This window comes from Phyllobates terribilis, unplaced genomic scaffold, assembly GCF_046119375.1.
Source record: "Phyllobates terribilis strain yellow unplaced genomic scaffold, ASM4611937v1 Scaffold_4__5_contigs__length_816908805, whole genome shotgun sequence".
NCBI lineage: Eukaryota > Metazoa > Chordata > Amphibia > Anura > Dendrobatidae > Phyllobates > Phyllobates terribilis.
The window spans coordinates 515,791,749-515,807,457 of NW_027362764.1; the positions used below are offsets into that span (position 1 = coordinate 515,791,749).

Here is a 15,709-nt window from a genome sequence, read left to right on the forward strand (position 1 = left end):
GTAGGTATAACAGAGACTTGGCTAGACGATAGCTACGACTGGGCGGTAAATTTATTAGATTATAGTTTATTTAGAAGGGACCGGAAACAGGGGAAAGGCGGAGGAGTCTGCTTATATGTAAAGTCATGTCTAAAACGCAGACTAAGGGAAGATATAGGAGAGGGAGAAGAGGGGGTCGAGCCCATGTGGGTAGAGATAGAGGGGGCAAAAAATAATAATAAAATATTACTGGGGGTCTGCTATAAGCCACCAAATATAACAGAGGAGAATGAGAATCTGCTATTAGGACAAATAGACAAAGTAGCAAAACATAATGAAGTGATTGTAATGGGGGATTTCAACTACCCGGTTATTGACTGGGAAACAGAAACCTGTAGATCTCAGAAAGGAAAAAGGTTCTTGACAAATATTAAGGATTATTATCTCTCCCAATTAGTGCAGGAACCAACGAGAGGGAAGGCCGTGCTGGACTTCATATTGACTAATAGGCCTGATAGAATAACTGAGGTACAGATAGGGGGGCACCTAGGTAATAGCGATCATAATATTATCGACTTCAAAATGCCCTTCAGTAGGGTTATCAATAAGGGAACAACAAAAACATTAAACTTTAGGAGGGCGAAGTTTGATCAGCTGAAAGAAAGCCTTCAATTTATTGACTGGGACAAAGTTCTTAATCAAAGGAATACGAATAGTAAATGGGAAACCTTCAAAAGAATTCTGAATACTCAGTGCGAGAGGTATATACCGTATGGGAATAAAAGGGCCAGAAATAAGAGGAAACCAATATGGTTGAACAAGAACGTAAAAGGGGCGTTAAATAGCAAAAAAGAGGCATTCAAGAGATTAAAACAGGAAAACAGTAAGGAGGCACTAATGTGTTACAAGGAAAAAACGAGAACCTGTAAAAAACAAATAAAAATAGCGAAGGAGGAAACAGAGAGACGCATTGCTAGGGAAAGTAGATCAAATCCCAAACTGTTCTTTACGTATATAAATAGTAAAAGGATTAAATCGGATAATATTGGACCGATAAAAAGTGAGGAAGGCAAAATCATAGAGAAAGATGAGGATTAAGCTAATCTATTAAATAATTTTTTTTCGACAACTTTCACAAAGGAAATCGAACTAACAGGAGAAATGAGAAGTGACAAGCTTAATCCTCCACTAAGTATGACAAATCTAACCCAAGTTGAGGTACAGAAATGCCTCAGTAACATTAAAATAAACAAATCACCAGGACCTGATGGCATACACCCACGGGTACTAAGGGAACTAAGTAATGTGATAGACAGACCGTTATATCTTATATTTAAGGACTCTGTTGAGACTGGGTCTGTGCCACTTGATTGGCGACAGGCGAATGTAGTGCCAATATTCAAAAAGGGAGCGAAAAGTGACGCCGGAAACTATCGGCCGGTGAGTCTGACGTCCGTTGTGGGCAAAATTTTTGAAAGCTTCATTAAAGAGGCAATTACGGAGCATCTTGATGCTAATAATCTTTTAATCCCGAACCAACATGGATTCATGAGGAATCGCTCCTGCCAAACAAACCTGATTGACTTCTACGAGGAGGTTAGCTCTCGAGTAGATCAGGGGGATCCAGTGGATGTCGTGTATCTTGACTTCTCAAAAGCGTTCGATAGCGTGCCACATAATAGATTGGTATACAAAATGAGAATGATGGGGCTGGGGGAAAATGTCTGCAAGTGGGTAGCTAACTGGCTAAAGGATAGAAGGCAGAGGGTGGTTATAAATGGAATATACTCAGATTGGGTAAGCATCACTAGTGGGGTACCACAGGGGTCTGTACTAGGCCCAATGTTATTTAATATCTTTATTAACGACATAGTCAACGGGATAAATAGTAAAATATCAATATTTGCAGATGACACAAAGTTATGTAAAACAATTAATACAAAAGAGGACAGTGCAGACCTACAGAGGGATTTGGATAAGCTGGGTATGTGGAGCATTAAATGGCAAATGAGGTTTAACGAGGAGAAATGTAAGGTCATACATATGGGAAGGAAAAATGGAAGTCACCAGTACTCACTGAATGGGAAATCATTGGGGAATTCAGAGATGGAGAAGGACTTGGGCATCTTGATTGATAGCAAACTAAATTGGAGTGCCCAAAGTCAGGCCGCTGCTGTAAGGACAAACAGGGTAATGGGATGTATCAGAAGAGGTATAGCTGCAAAGGATGAGAACATTGTTCTTCCACTGTACAAAGCACTGGTCAGACCACACTTGGAATACTGTGCTCAGTTATGGGCCCCAATATATAGAAAGGATATAAATGAGCTTGAAAAGGTACAAAGGAGGGCAACAAAATTAATAAAGGGAATGGAGGGACTGCAATACCCAGAGAGGTTGGCAAAACTAGGACTATTCAGCCTGGAAAAGAGAAGGTTGAGGGGGAACATAATAAATGTGTACAAATATGTTAGGGGACAGTATAGAGATCTTGCCCGGGATTTGTTCAAAAGGAGGGATATTACGGTAACAAGAGGGCATTCACTAAGACTGGAAGAGAAAAGGTTTCAGCACCAGCATAGGAAGGGGTTCTTTACGGTAAGAGCAGTGAGAATATGGAATTCACTGAGTGAGGAGACGGTAATGTCGGATTCACTACACCAGTTCAAGCGGGGACTGGATGCATTTCTAGATACCAGGCAGATTTCAGCGTATACTTAAAAATAAAATAAAATAGTAGGTTGATACAGGGATTTATTCTGACTGCTGGTTTCAGAGTCGGGAGGGAATTTTTCCTCAGGTGAAGATTGGCCAAATCATTTGGGGTTTTTGCCCTCCTCTGGATCAACTTTAGCAATTACAGAACTAACAGGTCGAACTTGATGGACGCAAGTCTTTATTCGGCTTTACAAACTATGTTACTATGTTACTATGTTACTAAGATCAAGAGAACCCTCAACCCGCAGAGGAAAGGGAAGAAATGATCAGTACCGTACTCGGAGACTTTCCCAGGTCCTGGACTCAAATCAACAACGCAGTCGTGGTACCCGTCCTCACCTTTCTCCAGCCAGCCCCTCAAGGGCCTACAGAAGAACAGGTAGTGTCAGAAGAGCAGCCGGCACAGGAGGCAGAAGAATCCATACCAGCAGCCCAGGAGAATCAACCCTCTGCTAGTAGTGAGCCTGCCGTGCCCCTAGTAAGCCAAAGAGTACGCAGAAAGCTGCCAGGCCTGCCCGTAACACCTTCTACACCCTGTAGTGCAGAACCAGATAGTGGGTTACGTACGTCCACCAGGAGCACTAGAGGACAGATGCCCACTCGCTGGAGAGTCTAATGCCAAGTATATATTTACCTGTACATACGTAAATGCTGAAAAAGGTTTATGTTTTTGTTGCCTGTTCATTGATTATGTTTCTCTAGTTACCCTGCAGGTTTATTTGGACTGACAGGTTATGGACGCTGAGTAACCGGAACTAAATTGTAGATAGTTGCACCTTGGTGCCTCTTGCGAAGATGGCCGCGGAAGAGAAAAACCTGTCTGGCGTGGCCTCCTTGTGGCCCAAAGTAGCTAGCCTCAGCCTTGCAGCCACGCACAGGGCCAACATTTGGGGTTTGCTTTGGACAGGTCCCCTACTCTACTCCAAGACTTCACCTTGTTGGGTGACATGGACACCCGGTTACGGACACGCCGTGACCTCTAAAGACTAAAGCTTCTTGTACATATGTTGTTGTATTATTGTTTATACCCTGTACTTGTGTTTTCTTAAAAATGTGTTTAGTCCTGGAGTACTAAAATTTACTAGGGGGGAATGTGGCACCCCAGGGGTCTGGTTACCACAGTAATAGAAATATTAAGTCTGAGAGCAAGTGGGAGGTTTCCTGGTCAGGAGCCCTTAAGCATGCAACACCTCCTTCCCAGTCCTGGGAGGGGAGGAATCTGCCCTTATAAACTGGGTCTGGGGCGGGATTAGTCAGTCAGAGCCTGGAGTGAAGTTCCAGACACAGGGCGAGAAACAGCTAGGAGCTCTGTAGGAGCAGGAGCTGAGTGCCAGGGACTGGAAGCAGATCTATTGCTCGTCCTGGCTGAAGAGACTACTACCGGACAATGGAGTCCGAGGCTGTGGAAACCTCTAAGTTCAGCAGCAGAAACCAGCCGGCAGGGGATTCCAGGTCCTCTGGCCAAAGAAGCCCGGAGGCTCAGTCACAAGGAAGGGACCAGCACCACCATCGCGGAGCGGAGGCTATCAGAAGGCCCCAAGTCACCAGCCATACGGGTGAGCACCACACGGTATACTCAGGGACGTGGGCTACTTCCACTCACTTACAGCAAGGTAGCCAGGAAGAGTGCAGATAGACGGGGAGGCCTACAACTCCACCTGGCCAGGGGAACTCCTGCTTGCTCGCAGACTGACCAGGCCCCTTATGCTAGCCAGTACTCCTGGGAGGGTCTGCCTTAATATCATCAGTAAAGACCCTGAACTGCACTGCAAAGACTCTGAGTCGTTCCTGCTTTCTCACCGCATACAGCACTACTAGTACTGGGACGCCCGCGCACCATCACTCCCATCATCCACGTTCCCTGCCCTGAGGCCATACTCTTCCCGTGGGGAGTTATCCCATCTTTAGCTGCGCACACCACACCAGCCTCAGCGGACTGCCTCGCAGCGGCGGTACACCCTGACGGCAATCCACGGGTGGCGTAGTCGGACATTAAACCACAAAAACCCTATAAAGACTGCCACTGGTTTGACCACCCTCAGCCACGGGACCGGGTCGCCGCCACGGAGACTACAACCCCCAGAGACCCGGCACCGGGTATCCCACACACTTGCACACACGGCCCAGGGGGGGCGTCAGGTAGGTCGTGTCTAACCAACATGTTGGGGTTCTATGAGGAGGTAAGTGCAAATCTGGATGTTTGTAATGTGGCTGATGTGATTTATCTGGACTTTGAAAGGCATTTGATATGGTTCCACACATCAGGCTTATATTGACTCTACAGAAGCAAGGACTAGGTAAAACTATATGCAGATGGGTAAGGAACTGGCTAAATGATAGGAAACAAAGAGTGATTTGTGGGGTACCACAAGGATCTGTGCTAGGATCGATTCTTTTTAATCTATTTATTCATGACCTTGTGGATGGGATTGAGAGTAAAGTGTAAGTCTTTGCTGACGACACTAAACTATGTAGGATACTAAAAATAATATTACAAAACGATCTGGATAAGATGACTGAAAGGGCAAACACTTGGCAGATGAGATTTAATGTTGATAAATGTAGAGTAATGCATCTAGGACGGAGTAATCCAATTGCTGCATATACATTAAATGGGAGTATACATGGGACTACAGAACAGGAGAAGGACTTGGGTATTCTGGTTACTAGTAAGCTGAGCAGCAGTACTCAATGTCAGGCAGCAGTGGCAAAAGCAAACAAGATTTTAGGGTGTATAAAAAGTAACAAAGTGGATTAAGGCTGTGTGCCCACGATGCGTTTTTTAAGCGTTTTCGCAGCGGCAAAAACGCTGCAGAAATGCTTAAAAAACACTTGGTAGAAGGCCTGCCATGTTCCCCAATGATAATCCGCATGTGCTGTGCACATGCTGCGGAAATTTCCACTGCGGATTATCATTGCGGAAAAAAACGCAGCACTACCAATTATTTTGCGGAAGCGCTGCGTTTTCGCCGCCATTGACTTACATTAGAACGCATGTATTCAGCTTCACTAGATAAGCACATGTGGAATACATGCGTTCAATGTGCGGATGGTACCCGGGTCTGGAGGAGAGGAGACTCTCCTCTGGACCCAGGTACCATAGAAAACTGTAAAAAAAAAGAATAAAATAAAAAATAAATGTTATACTTACCTTCTGACGGCCCCCGGTGCACTCGTCCTCTCATGCCGGCAGATCGCGATGCTATGCTGTTTGCATGGATTATATAGTGTGACCAAGTTGACAAGCCCTTTCCAAGTGATGCTAAAATCGCTTGGAAAGCGGTGGTCAACCCGCATGTACAATCCGCATGCGTTTTTTCTGCCAGGGGAGATGCAGAAACGCTCAGGAAAAATCCAGAGCATTTCTGCATTGTGGGCACATAGCCTAAGGATAACAAAGTCAATGTTTTTGAGTGGCAATCACAAAGCCCTGATCTCAATCCTATTGAAAATTTGTGGGCAAAGCTAAAAAGGAAACTTCAGACCAAAATCCAGTGAGTGAGGAGACTCCAGCGATGTGGTGTAATTAAAATTTCCATTTATTTGAAGAATGATATTTCCATAAAAAATGCACTTACAAAGAGCCAATTCACACCATATGGGCAAACAGAATAAAAAAAACGCAAAGCTGAAAAGGCAGTTACGAGCAAGGCGACCTACAAACCTGGATCAGTTACACCAGTTTTGTCAGGAGGAATGGGCCCAAATTTTGACCAACTATTGTGAGAAGCTTGAGGAAGGATATCCCAAATGTTTGACCCAAGTCATTCAGTTTAAGGGCAATGGTACCAAATACTAATGAAATGTATGTCAACTTTTGAATTTGCAGTAATAAAAATGCCTTAAAACATTCTATCTCTCTCATTATTCTGCCATTTGGCAAATATTAAACATTATGGTAATCCTAATTGACCTAAAACGGGAAAGGTTTATTCTGATTTCATGTCAGATATTGAGAAAAATATGCATATGTGTCTTTTTATATAGTGTATGAAAACTTCTGGCTTCAACTGTATATGTGTGGTCAGTACAAAGTACTGGCACATGACTTATTCCTTCCAAACACCATGCTAAGGACCAGGGGGCACTCATTACGGGTGGAAGAAAGGCGACTCCGGCACCTAAACAGTAAAGGGTTCTTTACAGTTAGAGCAGTCAGACTGTGGAATGCCCGACCACAAGAGGTAGTGATGGCCGACACTATAACAGCTTTTAAAAAAGGGCTGGACGATTTCCTCAGTACACACAACATTGTAGGTTATAGATAATTTAGTGACAAAAAATGTATAATTAATGGAGAAAGGGTGAACTTGATGAACCTTGGTCTTTTTTCAACCTATGTAACTATGTAACATATGCATTTCTGTGTAAAAATGACCTGCTGTGCAGATGTTCATTCTTTTGGGAATCTTTTGGGAATCTTTTAAATGCTTCAGGTTTCAAAGATTCCAATCAGTTAAAAGAAATAACCTGACCATTCTTCAGGCATTTTACGTTCTAAAGATGCACCATACTTTACAATCGAGATCAAGGGGAAGGGTCAAAATACGCCCTGGTGTCTTTTTGAGCATTTTTCCAGCATTTCAGCTTCAAAAACCTCTAGCAGTTTCTTCATTGTTGAACAGAGTTGAAAAAAAGGTCCAGAAAATGATGGTGAAAACATGTTGCAAAAGCGCTCTGGAAATTACCAAAAACGGTAAGGCTACGTAAACAACTCACCAAGAGTTGATCGTGGGAACGAAGCCTTAAAAAATGCACTTCAGGATTAAACAACTAACAAAAGCATTTCCTGAAGCACATTGTGTGCACATATACTAAGATGGAATTGGAAAACCGAGGGGGATAGTAAACACTTCCAAACTTCACCCTCATATTATACCCCTCTGGGTACATCTCATTTTGTCTATATGTTTGATAGAGTCCTCACTGTATTGATGACAACTGAACCAAAATGTCATGGAATAATCCGTCTGTCAACATTCAGATACAGTGGGGCACAGTGGCTCAGTTGTTAGCACTGTATCCTTGCAGCTGGGGTCCCGAGTTCAAATCCCATCAAGGAAAACATTTGCAAAGAGTTTGTATGTTTTACCAATGTTTCTATGGGTTTTGTCTGTGTTGTCTGGTTTCCTCCAAAACTACAAACACATACTGATAGGGAATTTATATTGTGAGCCCCAATGGGGACAGTGCCAATAACGTCTGTAAAGTGCTGTGGAAATTAATGGCGTTGTATAAGCGATTATAATAAATGGAAAAATATACCCACCTTGCCTGCACAGGTCCTGATAAAAGGTGTCAGGATAAACACTTCCAGCTTGGAAAGCATCTGAATGTTTCTGTAATAACTGGTACAACATTGTATGTATGAAAATAGAATTCATTCATATTAAAATATCATTTAATAGTGAGGAATCACCTGCAGTTTCCTGATATGTTTTTATATTTATTCATATTAACTAACAATACTAGAATATAGTATATTAAACAATACAAAAATTGTAGTTCAGTGTAGGAGATAAACATCTTGCATTTTTATGAATAGTCTTTAACATCCATGATACAGGCTGTGTATTCCATACAGCAGCAGGTGGCTCAGTGGTTAGCACTGCAGCCTTGCTGCCCTGGGGTCCTGGGTTCAAATCCCACCAAGGACAACATCTGCAAGGAGTTTGTATGTTCTCCCTGTGTTTGTGATGGGTTCCTCTCACACTCTAAAGACATACTGATAGGGAATTTAGGTTGTGAGCCCCAATGGAGCTAAAGTTAAAGAAGTTGTCCACTACTTTTACATTGATGCCCTATCCGTAGGATAGGGCATCAATGTATGATCATCCAGGGTCCCACACGCGGCACCCCCGCCGATCAGCTGTTATTGGTGCCGGCCGGAAGTGCAACCTGCATGGTTAGTCCCTAGTAGCACCCCCTTTTGCAAGTATCACAGCTTGTAAAAGCTTTTTGTAGCCAGGCAAGAGTCTTTCAATTCTTGTTTGAGGGATTTTCATCCATTCTTCCTTGGAAAATTCTTCCAGTTCTGTGAGATTCCTGGGTCGTCTTGCATGCACTGCTATTTTGAGGTCTAGCCACAGATTTTCAATGATGTGCAGATCAGGGGACTGTGAGGGCCACTGTAAAACCTTCAATTTGCGCCTTTTGAGGTAGTCTATTCTGGATTTTGACATGTGTTTAGGATCATTAATCCATTTGTAGAAGCCATCCTCTTTTCAAATTCAGATTTTTTACAGTTGGTGTTATGTTTGCATCAAGAATTAGTTGAAATTTTCTTGAATCTATTCTTCCCTCTACCCGTGAAATGTTCCTCGTGCCATTAGCTACAACACAACCCCAAAGCATGATTGATCCACCCCCATGTTTAATGGTTGGCGAGATGTTCTTTTCCTAAAATTCTGTGTCCTTTTTTCTCCACACATACCTTTGATCATTGTGGCCAAAGAGTTCTATTTTAACCTCATCTGTCCACAGGACTTGTTTCCAAAATGCATCAGGCTTGTTTAGATGTTCTTTTGCATACTTCTGATGCTGCATTTTATGGTGAGGATGCAGGAAAGGTTTTCTTCTGATGACTCTTCCAAGAAGGCCATATTTGTTCAGGTGTCTCTGAACAGTTGCACACCTTACCACAACTCCAGAGTCTGCTAAATCTTTCTGAAGGTCTTTTGCAGTCAAGTGGAGGTTCTGATTTGCCTCTCTAGCAATCCTGCGAACAGCTTTTACTGAAAGTTTGCTCGGTCTTCCAGAACTCATCTTAACCTCCACTGTTCCTGTTAACTGCCATTTCTTAATTACATTTCGAACTGAGGAAAGGGCAACTTGAAAACGCTTTGCTATCTTCTTATAGCCTTCTCCCGCTTTATGGGCCTCTACCATTTTCATTTTTAGAGTGCTAGGGAGAAGCTTAGAAGAACCCATGGCTGCTGTTTTTTTGGCACAAGGTTAGAGGAGGCTGGGTTTTTATAAAGCTGAGAAATCTGCATCACCTCACCTTTCCTCATGATGATAGTGAACAAACCATAACCCTAAGAAGCTAATTATGGTCTGAAACCTTGGTCAAAGTTATCTGAGCACCAAAATCTCCAAGTGTGCCCAACCTTTTACATCGGCCCATTTTCCTTTTTGAAATTTTTAAAATGTAATAGATTTTTTTTTTTTGCCTACAATACAAAGGAAATGTTTCATCTTTAACTTTAGGCCTTTTACAGATAATTTCATCTGCAACTTGCTTAACTGTTCACAATAACAGTAATTTTGACCAGGGGTGCCCAAACTTTTACATGCCACTGTATTTAATACTTTGATAATTTTATATCTATATTTATTAAAAGTTAAGTTTTATTATTGATACTCTCCTTGCTGTTACAATATTGATGAAGTGAGACATTAGGGAGATATAGCTACACATGAGTGTCGGGTGCCCTTGTCTGTTAATGTCTTTTTGCTAGTTATTTTTAGAAGATTCATGCAATGATCAAAATGACATCCCATGCTGCAAAATTACCCATTGTTCATGAAGCTTGAGTTAAGTCTCATTCACATGTCCAGTTTTTCAACAGAAAAAAATGGACTGAATATTCTGCTCCGACTTTCATCAGAGTTTGATCTGAGTATAGTCCGAATGTCATCCGTTTTTCTCGTATGTGGAGAACTTAAATAAAATAAGCTTCTCCACCTTCTCCTTTCTGATAGTTCGTGAAAATCAGACCGCACTTGGATGTCATCCATGTATGGTCTGATTTTTTCACTGACCCATTGACTTGCATTGCCGATTTTGATCCGTCCCTTGGATCAAAATCGGACATACACTACCGTTCAAATGTTTGGGGTAATTTAGAAATGTCATTATTTTTGAAAGAAAAGCACATTTTTTTTCAATGAAGCTAACATTACATGAATCAGAGATACACTCTATACATTGTTAATGTGGTAAATGACTATTCTAGCTGCAAATGTCTTGTTTTTATTGCAGTATCTACATAGGTGTATAGAGGCCCATTTCCAACAACCACCACTCCAGTGTTTAGTGTTTGCTAACTGTGTAAGAAGGCTAATGGATGTTTAGAAAACCCTAGAAAACCCTTGCACAAGTATGTTAGCCCAGCTGAAAATGGTTTGGCTGATTTGAGAAGCTATAAAATTGACCTTCCTTTGAGCTAGTTGAGAATCTGGAGCATTACATTTGTTTGTTCTATGAAACTCTCAAAATGGCCAGAAAAAGAGAACTTTCATGTGAAACTCGACAGTCTATTCTTGTTCTTAGAAATGAAGGCTATTCCATGTGAGAAATTGCCAAGAAACTGAAGATTTCCTACAACGGTGTGTACTACTCCCTTCAGAGGAGAGCACAAACAGGCTCTAACCAGAGTAGAAAGAGAAGTGGGAGGCCCCGCTGCACAACTGAGCAACAAGACAAGTACTGTACATTAGAGTCTCTAGTTTGAGAAATCGACGCCTCACAGCTCTTCAACTGGCAGCTTCATTAAATAGTACACGCAAAACGCCAGTGTCAACGTCTACAGTGAATAGGCGACTCTGGGATGCTGGCCTTCAGGGAAAAGTGGCAAAAAAAAGCCATATCTGATACTGGCTAATAAAAAGATTAATATGGGCAAAAGAACACAGACATTGGACAGAGGAAGATTGGAAAAAAGTTTTATGGACAGACGAATCAAAGTTTGAGGTGTTTGGATCACACAGAAGAACATTTGTGAAACGCAGAACAACTGAAAAGATGCTGGAAGAGTGCCTGACACCATCTGTCAAGCATGGTGGAGGTAATGTGATGGTCTGGGGTTGCTTTGGTGCTGGTAAAGTGGGAGATTTGTACAAGGTAAATGGGATTTTGAATAAGGAAGGCTATCACTCCATTTTGCAATGCCATTCCATACTCTGTGACAGCGCTTGATTGGAGCCAATTTCATCCTACAACAGGACAATGACCCAAAGCACACCTCCAAATTATGCATGAACTATTTAGGGAAGAAGCAGGCAGCTGGTATTCTATCTGTAATGGAGTGGCCAGCGCAGTCACCACATCTCAACCCCATTGAGCTGTTGTGGGAGCAGCTTGACTGTATGGTACACAAAAAGTGCCCACCAAGCCAATCCAACTTCTGGGAGTGGCTTCAGGAAGCATGGGGTGAAATTTCTCAAGATTACCTCAGAAAATTAACAGCTAGAATGCCAAAGGTCTGCAATGTTGTAATTGCTGCAAAGGGAGCATTCTTTGACGAAAGCAAAGTTTGAAGGAGAAAATTATTCTTTCTAATAAAAATCATTATTTCTAACCTTGTCAATGTCTGGACTATATTTTCTAATCATTTTGCAGCTAATTTGATAAATAAAAGTATGAGTTTTCATGGAAAACACAAAATTGTCTGGGTGACCCCAAACTTTTGAACGGTAGTGTATCTCTTTCATTTTCTGCAGACCAAAAAATCACGGAAATATGGATGGCCCCATAGACTATCACAGGTACGAGTCCTATCAATGAAAAACATGGATAGCACTTGTATTTGACAATCGAACGTCTAAATGAGCACTTGGAATCAACTTATCTTAATCATATAAAACACACCATTTTTACTTTCCCCAAAAAACATCATTATTACCCCATCCAATTACCAAACAAAGCAATCTCACCCATTTCCATGGAAGAAAGATGGTGGAATATAGAAAGTAAAGTAATTACCCATTAATATCTACTTCCTCCCATTAATGCAGACATGTCAAACTCTGGCTCAAGGGTCGAATCTGGCCCTCAGGATGGTTTTATTTGGCCCCAACACCAGAACCACCACCCCTATGAGGGGCAATTATTCTGTATGGAGGACTATGTGGGGCCCATTATTCTGTATGGATACTATGTGGGGACATTATTATGTATGGAGGACTATGTGGTGCCCATAATACTGTATGGAGAACTATGTGGGACCATTATTCCGTATGAAGGACTATGTGGGGATATTATTATGTATGGAGGACTATGTGGGGACATTATTATGTATGGAGGACTATGTGGTGCCCATAATACAGTATGGAGGACTATATGGGGCCCATTATTCTGTATGGAGGACTATGTGGGGCTCATTATTCTGTATGGAGGTCTATGTGGGGACATTATTATGTATGGAGGACTATGTGGTGCCCATAATACTGTATGGAGGACTATGTGGGACCATTATTCTGTGTGGAGGACTATGTGGGACCATTATTCTGTATGGAGGACTATATGAGACCCACTATTCTGTATGGAGGACTATATGGAGCCCATTATTCTGTATAGAGGACTATGTGGGGCCCATTATACCGTATACTGGTTGGCCCGCGACTCTGTCCAAGTTTTTAATTTTGTCCCTTTGTGTGCTTGAATTTGACAATTCCTGCTTTAATGTGAATTACCATAAGATCTACCCTTGATGACCAATACCTTATCAATGTATTTTATTATTTCTTTCTTACCAATAGCTTTTCTCAGACAAAATCAGTAAACTCATTTAGTGCACCCAAGCTTCAACACAACAATAAACCCTCATCTATGATATCCACGTTGATATGCCCTAGCATTTTTTGAAGACATGGTTTGTCTTCTTGGGTCATCCTCTTTGAGTAGATAATGGAGAAAGGCAGAGAGTCATGTGTAGAATATCAGACATACAGAAATCATAGGCTGAAGCTGACACCTGATGGACTGTCCACCATTAGTGGTTGAGTTAGGGATAACTATAAGAGTCAAGTATAAGCAATCATGAAAAATTGTGCCCCCAATTACTAGGAATAATCGTTCTTTCATTTTGTAATTTTCATTTGCGAAATGTGTAAAAAGAAATATGTGTAGCTCAGTCCATAATGATATTGTATAATGTGTGGTGATATACCCCTATTTCTGCTAGTGATATATGAGTACACCCTGAACAATTTTGTTTGCTATGCCTATGTGTGCCCTCTCCCCTAATGTTTATTATGGGCGAGTGGGTAGACCATAATCACAATATCAATTTCTTCCACACTATTTTCAGTAAGATTGTAATTGTACCTCTCTGTAATTTACTTTTCCATATTCTTCATTAAAATACTCCAGTCCTCTGTGAGCTATAACAAAAAATATTTTTTTTTCAGGTTTCTTAAACAAATAGTTTCATGGTGCCTACATATATACATTAGCTAAAAGTTGTCTGAATCGGCTAGGATATGGCAGAGCTTGCTCTATAGAAGTCTATGAGCGAGAGACATTCAAGGAAGAGCAATTACGGCAACAACTGTGTGACCAATCTCTCCATATACCAGTTCATCAAGGCAGAATACCAGTAGTCTCAAGAGACTATCTTTCTCCTTAGCAAGATCTGTGAACATGATTCAGCTGTGTAATGCAATGGGGGAATTTTTTTTTTTTTGGGGGGGGGAGTGATGGATAAGGAGGATCACATCAAAATGCTACAATATTTATACTGGTGAAAGTATGAATGCCATGAAGGAAACCACATGGACACCATTAAGCCTCATTCAGAAGTCAGTGATTTTCCACATACGCAAAAAAAAACAGTCTGTGTATCATCAGTATTTTGGATCCAATCAGTGTTTAATCAGTATTAACCATCAGTGTTTCATCTGTGATTTTCATGTGTGCAAAAATAAATGCACCTGCACCCTCCCTGAAACGAAGCGTCATCAGTGACATCTGTTCCAGGGAGGCTGGGCTAGTCCCTGCTTTACTGAGCATGCATCTGTTGTCAATTCCAACGTGCGCTCAGTAGGATCTTGATCGAAAGTGACGTCACTTGCAGGAGCGGGGCTGGTCTCTGCTCAGTCGTTCTCTCCTTACAATGCGCACTGACAGTGTACTCTCTTGCCGGCTTATCACTTCTGATCAGAGCTGGCGAGGGAGCGCATTGTCACCGTACATATTGACAAGACCCTACTGTGCATACGTCAGAATTGACAGCCATCATATGGTCAATAGAGCAGCGAGTAGCCCAACCCCAGAAACGGACATCATTGATGACACTTTGTTTCAGGGTGCGGGCAGAGGCTGCGGCAGTAAAATCTTCAAAGAGGAACTTGTAAAAAAAAAAACAGCTAGATAGTGTAGTGAGGGAACAATAGGGACTTTTTAATTAAAATCTATTTGAAAATAGATTAAATTATGACATTAAATGAACAGACATTTAGGATTAAAATACATTTTAATTTCAGACAACCCCTTTCCACCTCCAAAGCCAGTACTGTATATGAGCATCCAGATCTGCTCTTCTGTGTAGGGCTACTCACAAAAGTCACCATCTGGAGACCTGCTCTTCATACCTGTTTGCTACACCTAGTGCTAATGCACCAAGCTGGCAGAGAGCCACAAGCAACGCATCATAGGCCTAAGAGCAATATGTGGCTCCCGAGCCACAGGTGGGTGACCCCTGCATTACATAGCATAAGGTACAGCTCAACAATGAAAAGTAAGATTAATAGAAAAATAACCTCCCTTTTATACATTGAAAAATTGAAACTTGATGGATATAGTTCAAAATATTCTTTAAAGAATAAGCTGCTTACATTATTTTAACGTAATTCTTAGATATTATACTATATACCAATACAGAGCCCGACTTACCTATCTCTATATGTGTTGAAATACCACAAGGCTCACTCAGTTGTAAGTAAAGTGAGAGGACGACACATAATGCAGTGTAAGGTGCCATGGTTCCTGACAGCGTGCGTGGCATCACCCAGTGTTAGAACAACCTTTGGAGTTTGCTGTGTCCTTGGGGACTGTGATATTGACACAAAAGTTAAACTGTCCACTCAATTTTTCAATAGCATGTTACCTGTACGGCTCGTTTTCCACAGAGTTTTTCTGGTGTCTTTCAGAGATAAATTTTGGGAAGATTTCCTGACATGTACAGTTTCCCTGATGGATGGAATCCATTGTTGAGTGATACAGTGGCATCTGTCACCTATGGGCTTCCATTGTAAAAACAAGAATGCTGTGCGATACACCTCTGGAGGC

The 15,709-nt window shown here is 41.7% G+C and overlaps 1 protein-coding gene across 1 annotated transcript in view; it reads right to left on the reverse strand.

Annotated features, from left to right (window-relative positions):
* GPLD1 (glycosylphosphatidylinositol specific phospholipase D1) overlaps positions 1-15,467 on the reverse strand; it is an 87,893-nt gene extending 72,426 nt beyond the window's left edge. The window contains exons 1-3 of the mRNA XM_073678851.1: positions 15,314-15,467; positions 13,748-13,803; positions 7,967-8,045 (exon numbers count right to left, since the gene is read on the reverse strand). Coding sequence (XP_073534952.1) covers positions 7,967-8,045; positions 13,748-13,803; positions 15,314-15,425 — 247 coding nt within the window. The 5' untranslated portion in view covers positions 15,426-15,467. The remainder of the gene's footprint in view (positions 1-7,966; positions 8,046-13,747; positions 13,804-15,313) is intronic.
* Positions 15,468-15,709: the final 242 nt, after the last annotated feature.